Here is a 9,544-nt window from a genome sequence, read left to right on the forward strand (position 1 = left end):
TGAATATATGTGGTAAATAGTAGTTAAAGGAGGATTATAAAATGATCCAAAATACCTATTTGTGTTTTTATAGAAAAGTCATGATTAAAGTTTGCTTTGATTATTGTTGAAACTTCTAAAGAGATCAAAATATATTTCCCCTAAATTTTCCATCACTCATGACTTTCGAAAGAATGGTGATATAAATTCTTAGCAAATACATTCAAATAGTCATTTGAAAAACTAGTATTCAAGATTGAATACGTAGAATATGAGAAAGTATGTGATATTTTCATGAGGGGAGTAAATACGCGTTGTACTTTTTTTCCTTTAACTGAGGTTTTATCCCATTGGGTTTTCCTGGTAAGGTTTTTACAGAGGCAACATATCATGCGTAGTATAGATACGTGTACTCTTTTTCCTTGACTAGGATTTTTTTTTCCCACAGGGCTTTTATCTTAGTAAGGTTTTAACGAGGTACATTATCTACCAATGGACATCCAAGGGGGAGTGTTATAAATATCTTATTAAGTGGATGTCCACCAAGATCAAGATAAATTTTGATGTATTTTAAATTCTAATAGTCATTAGAAGTAGATATCTACTTCGTTTATACTTCTTATGCCTATAAATAGAGAATTTGAAGAAGCTTTGTAAATATTCCAATTGATCGATAAAATACACTCTCTTTTGCTCTCCCATTTTCTTTGTTCTTTACTCTCTGTCTATTTATTTTATAACAATTTAAACATAATTAAACAATAATTAATTATAACTATTATAAATAAATATTAATAAATAAAATTGTTAAACAATAATTAATTATTAATATTTATTTATAATTGATTAATATTTAATTGTTTTAAAATAAAATTATTAGTATTTATTTATAAATTCTCTATAATTTTTTATTTTATTTATTGATAAGATTTTATATTATTATTTTAAGATGATGATACACTATACTTAGGGTGAGTTTGGATGGGCGGTGCGTTTAGCTGCGGTTAGTGTAAAAACAATGGTGACGGTGAGGTTAGATACTATAGTGATACTGTAGAATGAGACAAAAAGTAAGTTAAACGCACCGCACGCATCCAATCGCCCATCCAAACCCACCCTTATACACGATAGTGCATCATTTTTTCCAATAATTTTCTTAAAAGTAATTGGTTATGTAGTCTTCTTTTCTCAAATAAGTTTATATAATATATATGAGTCGCGACCTGCTTATGAACTCAATCTCATGTTTTGTATTGTTGGAGGCGATATGGTAAGTAAAACACAAACTTAGGACCAGTTCTTCATTACTTTTGAAAAGTGTTGTGGAAAAGTGTTGTGGAAAAGTGCTTTTAAGAAGTGATTTTGAAAAGTTTGATTTAAAATTTGAGTGTTTAGCATTGCTGTCAAAAAGTGCTTTTGAGAAATAAAATGTCCATTTTAGACATTTTATTATCAAGTAACAAATATGCATTTAAATAATATTTAAATTAGTTAATATTATTATATTTTAGTAAGAATATAAAAAATTATTATAACTTGTTGTTAATATTTTAATATATGAAATATAAATTTTAAATATTTTAAGCAATAAATATTAATTATTTATAAAATTTAATTAGAATATATAAACTATATTTTAAATATTTAAATATAACCATTAAATATTTGTAATTAGTATTTTAAAAATATTTTTTATTTTAATTAATGATTTTAACACAATTGTAATTAAGCACCAAGAAAAAAAATAAAAATACAATGTTATTGGAGGGGTGAAAAAATAATTAAGCACCAAAATTAGTTTTGGGAGAGGAAAAGCTAAAATTTTTAACTTCTCCTTTTCAGCTCTTTTTCAGAAGTGCTTTTAAAAATTTCAGCCAAAAGCAGCTTGTTCTTCACAGCTTTTATTTCAAAAGTGTTTTTGGAGTGAGAAGTATTTTTTTTAAGCAATGAAGAACTGGCCCTTAATCCTATTATATTATTGATAATTACAGTGAAAACCACATTATTAAGTTAAATGGTATTTCTGGAGAATGGCGTCCGTATCATTCAAGGTTGCTTCCAGCAACTTCCAGCACAAATCTATACCTCACATCATTCCTCTTCAATCTCTCAAAAGCCTTGTTTATATAATCCATCTTCACCACCTCTATCATTGTACTCAGTCCCTTCTCTGCCCAAAAATCCAGTATTTCCTGTGTTTCTTCCATGCTTCCTATGAAACTCCCTGTCAATGATTTATTCCCTGCATTGCATGACAGTAATGTAAATCAAATTACTTGCAAATTATATATATAAACGAATGAACAAAAAAGTTTGGTTAGTTTTCTTTTGATCTTAAACAGAAAATCTGGCTGGCATACCTAAAATCAATTCATCATTGTTGAAATGCAGGGGCTTAGTGGAAACCCCAACAAAAGTCAGCTTCCCACCAGCTTTGAGAAGCGAAATGTAAGGCTCCAGAGAATGGAAAGCGGGGACAGTGTCGAGAATGTAATCGAGACTGGCTGCTGCTCCCTCCATCTCTGCCGCATTAGAGCTCACCAGGAAAGCATCGGCGTGCAAATGCTCTAAAGCCTCCACTTTCTTATTTTCTGAAGAACTTATCACGGTTACGTGATGCCCCATTGCCTTTGCTATCAGCACTGCCAAATGCCCGACTCCGCCGAGCCCCAAAATTCCGGCCTTGATAGCCTTATCAGAGTTATTGAACTGCTTCAAGGGACTATAAGCCGTCACTCCAGCACATAAGAGCGGTGCTGCCTGCTCTGGTGCTAGTTTCTCGGGTATCTGCACCACAAACCTGCATCCACTCTAATGTTAATTACCAGGGATTGTACTTTCAAAAGTTAGTACTCTTTGTGCTGGTTTATTCTTGCTTACTTTTGATGAACCACCATGGCAGAAGAAAAGCCACCATGAGTGGGAGTTCCATCTTTGTTGACGGCACCATATGTAAAGACCCTCTGGTTGCAGTACTGTTCATTATTGGAGTTGCAAGACAAGCATTTCCCACAAGAGCTTATCAGGCACCCAACTCCAACCTTGTCTCCAAGCTTGAATTTGTTTACTTCTGAACCCACTTCCACGACCTCGCCCACCACTTCATGCCTATATCAAAGACCGGTAAAGTAAAACCGAGAACAAACATAGGGAAAACAAGGTGGATAAAGAATCATGAACGACACAGGATTGCATGGGGCCTACCCTGGAACCAATGGGTAGTTGATGGGCATAAGCTCACCCCTCATCTGGTGTAGATCAGTGTGATCTACTCCACAATACAATACCTTCAACACCACATCTTCTGGACCTGTTTTCCTATCAATAATGGCATTGAAACATCAATTAGCATTCATCATTTTTTAGACTTGAGATGCAAGATGAGAGGGAGAAAAAGAGAAAGAAATTAGAAACCTGAGAGTGAATGAATAAGGTGAAAGATGTGCTGATACATCTCTGGCAGCCCATCCAATGACCCTTCTTCCCTCCATTCTCTGCGTCAACCGATTCCTGTAGTAGTAGACTTGAGGATTACTTTAACAAGAGACTGACGGAAATGCAGTGCGGTTCTTTGGGACTTTATATCCACAAAAAACGTCGTTATCATTGCTTCTTGCCCAAGTTCATTTATGGTTGCGGTTGCTTTGTTTTTCAACTGTTACTCCACAATTCAATTCGCCGGCCTTATTATATTGAACTAAATAATGTTGATGCGAAATATTCGGTCTACTGACTCGGCACTTGGGGCGGCTTTTACGAAGAAAGGATTAAAAATACTGTTGTTGGGACCATTTGACGAAGAGATTAGGCTTAAAAAATTCTTCTGTCACCATATTAAATCCGTCACAAAGAAAATGAAATCAGCGAGAAAGATAATACTGAGCTATGTTTTCGCTTATCCTTTGTTTCACCTTCTAGGACCTGGTTACAAGCTGAGCTGGTCTTTTTGGGTATAGATCAAAATTTTAATTTTGTTACAACTAACAAATTAAGCAAAATAAAGTTGAAGAGACGGCAAATAATTGAGAAAGACATTGTTCCGACATTCCATAACTTTGTTTATCATAGCATATCTCAAATATAAAGTTGGAAATCCCATAACATTTTAAATTTTCTATGAGCTCAGCATCCCACCATATTATTTGTTGTGAAGCTGCTGAGATCATCGCTCACGTCATGGCCAACTTATTACAAAATATTCACCAAAAAGAACAGAAGGGTTTTGATTTCGTTTCAAACATGGGGACAAATTGCCTTGTCTGACTTCGATTCCTTCCCAAAACCTATACTATTATCTATATCTATATACTTGTACATAAAGGCAAGCATAGATAAGGTCGGGTCGAGTTTGGATAAATGCTAAAATCGAAATCCAGCCCATCCATAATAATTAAAGTGTTATAATAAACTCTCATCTTACATAAATATTAGAAAAATAATTAAAATACAATCCAGAAAATCTACACAACGTAAATAAACATATAGTCCAAATATATATAATAAATTAGCTCATAACAAACATTAATAAATTTAATTAGTACGTATATATATAATAAACATTAATGTATATTAAATTGATTAACATATATGAATATGTGATTATTATATAAATTAGTTTAATAATATTAAAATATAAAATTAAATGTTATAATATTGACAATGTTAATAAAAGAATTTCTATTTATTAATTAATACTATGCTTAAAATTTTTAATTTCAATTACTTATTAAATATAATTTCAATTTATTAATTAATACTATGCTTAAAATTTTTAATTTCAATTACTTATTAAATATATATATGGTTTTTTACTAAAACGATTTCAAATTAAAATACCATTTAATAATTAAAATAAAGTTAATTTTTACAAAATTATCTAAAAATATTAAAATTATGTTTGGTAAAAATTTTAAAATAACAGGTACGATCATTATCATTTAAAATACTATTTTTTACAATATTTTACCATACTATTTTAAAATTTTCAAATGTAATTTTTATAAAAAATGGTTAAAATGCAAATTTAACATCATATTACAAATAAATATTGAAATTAGCTACTATACTTTATCTTTATAGATTTTTTCGTTGTTTTTTTTAAATATGAGTAAATTTGATACTCAATTTTATGTTTTTAAATTTTACCACTAAACTTTAAATTTGGTTAATCCGCCACCAACTTTCAATTTTTTAATTAAATTCTATCACTCAATATTAATTTAGAAGATTTGAAAACAAATTTTAATAATAACTCTTCTTTCAAATATTTTATTTCAATAGTTAATAATAAGTTAATTTATAAAACATCAAAAATTAACAAATTAGCTTAGAATTCTAAAATTAATAAAATAAATAGTTGAAAATTAATATATATAAAGTAAATTTATTTTATAAAATAATTGTTTTTATTAATTTTGACATTATATTGTTTTAATTATTGATGTTGAATATTAAGATAAAAGAATTTTATTAAATCTTTTCAAATTATTTTAAACTAAAATTGGGTAGAAAATTTCAATAAAAATTAAATTTTGGAGATAAAATTCAATTAAGTAAATGTAAAATGGCAAACTTTAATATAGAGTTAAAGCATAGTTGTAAATTTACCTTTATTTATAACCACAATGATAAATATCAATTACAGTTAAATATATTGGCAAATTTCAGTTTTACCTAAAATATAGTGACAATATTGCATATAAAATGTACTTTTAAAGTTTAGTGGTAAACTTTCAAAACAAATTAAAATATATTTTATTAATACATACAATCAATCCATGCATAACACAATTAAGAAAAGTAGTTATATATGTAACACCCCTTACCTAGATTGAATTGATATATCACGAGAATGAGATGTCACATTTGGACACTAAAGGCCCGCTCTTCTGCACGTTTTAGACGGACTTTTTTAGAAAAAAGTCCTTTTCTCTTAAAAGTAATAAAGAACGGCCTCCTTTCACCTAAAAATTTCACCATCAGAAAAGGGCTTTTCTCCAGATGAAGAAGCTAAAAATTTCTCCTTTTCTTCAACTTGAAGTGCTTTTGGCTAATAATTGACCAAATTAACTTGTCTTCTCCCCCAAACGTCCTTTCCCCTTGCTGGTTCTTTGGAGTTGTATACCCTTTTTTTTCACATTTTCGGCTTTCAAAGCTCTTTCCTGTTCTTTGTTCCTCTTCCGTAGGTGAGAGTTTCTTTTCTTTTTCTTCTCTTTAAATAGTTTGGGTATAGTTCTGTTACGAGAAATTACTATTCATCTGCATATGTGGGCACAAATTGCCAGTGTCTTTTTCTCTCTATATTCTTTGAAGATCGAAAAAGAAAAAAAAAAGGGTTCATCAAAATCTTGAAAGGATTTCACTTCACAATTTAACATTAGGTCTTGGTTGTTCACAGAGCTGGCCGGTATGAGATTGATGGATACGTGTATAATTCCGTTGAGGAGCCAAAGATATTGATGACTGGGAAATGGAATGAGCCAATGAGTTATCAACCTTGTGATAGTTAAGGGGAACCACTTCCAAGCACTGAACTAAAGGAGGTTCATCTTTTTCAGCATCTCTGAGTTGTTTTAATCTTTTATTCTTCTCGGAAACACTCTCTTAGTTCTTTTGATGCTTGTATTCTAGAATATTCTTTTTTTCCTGTCAAAAAATTACCGGAACAAAGAATGATGTTTCTTTACATGGGATTCTTAATCAGAAAGCAATTTATTCATGCTGAGCCTTCCTCTACAGTTATTAACTTTGGACTTTTGAGACAAGATTTCCTGTCAGAATGGTGAAAACAGATTTGTTTTCCAAGTATCATACGTATTACTTTTCTCAATAGCTTCAGATATGCTAAATAAATGGTCTTGCTTCTAACAATGAACAAGAGAGCCACGTGCTCGGTTTCGATAGTATTTTATCCGTGATGTTGAAAGTTTTGTTTAATATTATAACGTTTTCTCTATTGACATGATGAGTGTTTTGATTTCAAAATTAAAGTAGTCGAGGACTAATATGCTTACATTTGCTAATAATTTGTGACGCTTTAAGAAGTACAGAAAAGATTATGCCCCCAATACTGAAGTGCTTGTCATTACTCTGTTGCTGTTGTGTAGGCATGGAAACTTGTTGATGCTCCAAAAAATGATAACTTCCAGTACACACATTTTGCGCATAAGATTAACAGCTTTGATACTGCTTTAAAGAAGCTATTGGCATCTGATTCTCGCCTACGTCCCGACAGATATGCACTAGAGCAGGGTGACCTCTCTAAGGCAGGCTTTGAAAAGAGCAGGTTTCTCCCCCTCCCCATCAAACTAGATTTTGGAATTTATGTTTATTTATGCACATCATGTTGCTAATTGTATGAGCGTTGTTAATGGAGGTGAAACAGGTTACGGTGTTGTAATTCTTTTAGAATTAGTGTTCCTTTTTTCTGTTATGCCTCTTTTGCTTTACTACTTTGCTCTGCTTTGTGCCTCTGCTGCTTTGCTCTGCTTTGCTTTAGCGATTACTAGATCCCCACAAATCAGTTAGTGCAGGTGTTTAATATGTCCTTCCTATGAATTTGATTGCCATCTTATGCTTCATTGTTATAAAATACTCTTAGGGATGAAACCTAGGTTGGACATAAATTGCTTCAACTATGTGAGTTTATGACCATTTATCTGCCTCATTTGTGAATTAAATTCTTTTATGATAGTAGCTAACTACTCTATTCTTTCATCACCTAATAATAAAATAACAGCTGTTGCTTTCACAAGGCATACACGTGTTTGGATTTAGGATTTATTTTATTTGTTTTATCATACTTATACAGTAGTTGGGATCAAAGAGATGACCCCAGCACACACCTAATTCAGAAGAACCAGAAAAAAAACCACAATAATAAATTACTGTATTGATTGAATGTATGATAAAATAATTAAATAAACACGTTTGGTTTTAATAATAGTTGAAAGTGGAAAGCATAGTGCATGATTTGTATGTCATTATCATCCCATTTTGACAAAATAATATATCATGGGTTCACAAATTTCTCAGTTTTGCGGAATGTGTTTATGGAAGAACTGGAATAAAAGTCTTAAACAAGGATATAATGCGAAGGGTAGCAGCTTCTTAATTTCCTCTGCTCATCTATGATCTTCTTAAGAGTTTGAAAGTGTTGATTTAAGCTGGTATTTCTTGAGACAAATGATTTCAACTATGGCTTCTTTTCTTGTTTCAATATTCCTTTCTCTCCTTGTCTTATTTTGCTCTCCTTCTGTTTGTTGAAATTCCCCAATCAATTCCATTTCTTGCTTCTTCTTTTTTCTTAAGAAATGTGGGATTGTTTGTTACTAAGATTTTTTCGGTTCTTGTTTTTCTCGTTCATTTAAGGAAAGAAAATAAATTTCAACTGAAACTTAGCTCTTTGATTATTTGATCTCCGTTTCATATGATGAGATCCAAAGTGATCATTTCTTCTTGTATTTGGACTGGCTTGAAAATGTTTGTTTTGTTCTTGAATTTGTTAGTACTGGGTGGATTAGTTCATTCATGTAGTAGATATTTGATACAATGGTTAACATAATTGAATCAATGCACTTCACAAGATATTGATTAAAATTTTAAACCCCATTTTAATGGTAAAATATCATGGTGTCATGGAGTTGCAAATGCTGGTCCTCATCCATTGTTCAAAGTTCATAAAGTTAGAAACGTCTAATGTAAATTTCTTGACCAATCAGTTCCATTGGCTAGATGGTTTGACCCATATTATCAGATCTGTTTATTTTTAGCCTATTTTTTTGTAATGTCTGTTAATGAGTTTCTTCTTATAAACTTCTTTTGATTTTTAGGCTCAGATGTGAACGACTAAAACATTTGCTTCCCCTATTTTCTTTTTTGTTTTATATGATTTTTTAACACTTAACTTAGGTTGGAAACTTCTCTTATCACATTACTTTGTTAAGGCTAGAGGCCAAAATTTACTTCTTCCTAACATCAACAATCTTTTACAACAAGATTTTGATGTGCTGCAACAATCTGTTGACCAATATTTTCATGATTGGCTTTTGCAAACACTGCAGCTTGTACACTTTTACTCGTGTCTAAATATAGATGTCATTTCTATCCCTTTTTCTATTTGTGGATTCAATATTTTGGGTGAGATATGCTGGGGAAACTCTTTTCATGGTCATAATAAATTCTTTACTGATTGCTTTACAGAGAGGCAACTTTCTTCAAAGTAAGTTTGAATGGCAGTTTATTTTTTTGCAACCTTTGGGGATTTTCTCCTTTTTTTCTTTTTCAAGTTTAAAGTGATGCTGATGACGACGACAATGATGATGGTGATGATGACGGTGAATCAAACAATTCAAGTGGTTTTGAAATGGAATGAACAAGAGATGCTATAGCTTCTAGTTTAATTAATTCACTTTAAATTGTAAATGCTATTGTAAAATTTTTAGTATTTATATTTGGTATATAAATATTATCCCTTTTTAAAACTTTAATCCAAATATATGTAATATTTTAATTTGTTAGGTTTATGTTTTCTATGTTATGTTAATATATAATATGAGTTATATAT

At 30.9% G+C, this 9,544-nt stretch overlaps 1 protein-coding gene and 1 long non-coding RNA gene across 2 annotated transcripts; one reads left to right on the forward strand and one right to left on the reverse strand.

The window, feature by feature from the left end:
* Positions 1-1,719: 1,719 nt before the first annotated feature.
* LOC105803968 (cinnamyl alcohol dehydrogenase 1) lies at positions 1,720-3,560 on the reverse strand. Its single transcript, XM_012636445.2, has 5 exons — positions 3,394-3,560; positions 3,184-3,297; positions 2,860-3,087; positions 2,340-2,779; positions 1,720-2,221 (listed from the first exon to the last, which is right to left on the reverse strand). The coding sequence occupies exons 1-5, from the start codon at positions 3,468-3,470 to the stop codon at positions 2,022-2,024; spliced, it is 1,059 nt and encodes a 352-aa protein (XP_012491899.1). The 5' UTR covers positions 3,471-3,560; the 3' UTR covers positions 1,720-2,021.
* A 2,371-nt stretch (positions 3,561-5,931) lies between these two features.
* On the forward strand, positions 5,932-7,393 carry LOC105803967 (uncharacterized). The gene is made up of 3 exons (XR_001136680.2): positions 5,932-6,164; positions 6,377-6,521; positions 7,086-7,393. It is a non-coding gene; the product is annotated as an uncharacterized LOC105803967 (long non-coding RNA).
* The last annotated feature ends 2,151 nt before the right edge of the window (positions 7,394-9,544 follow it).

The sequence above is a fragment of the Gossypium raimondii genome, chromosome 11 (genome assembly GCF_025698545.1).
Source record: "Gossypium raimondii isolate GPD5lz chromosome 11, ASM2569854v1, whole genome shotgun sequence".
NCBI classification, from domain to species: Eukaryota; Viridiplantae; Streptophyta; class Magnoliopsida; order Malvales; family Malvaceae; genus Gossypium; species Gossypium raimondii.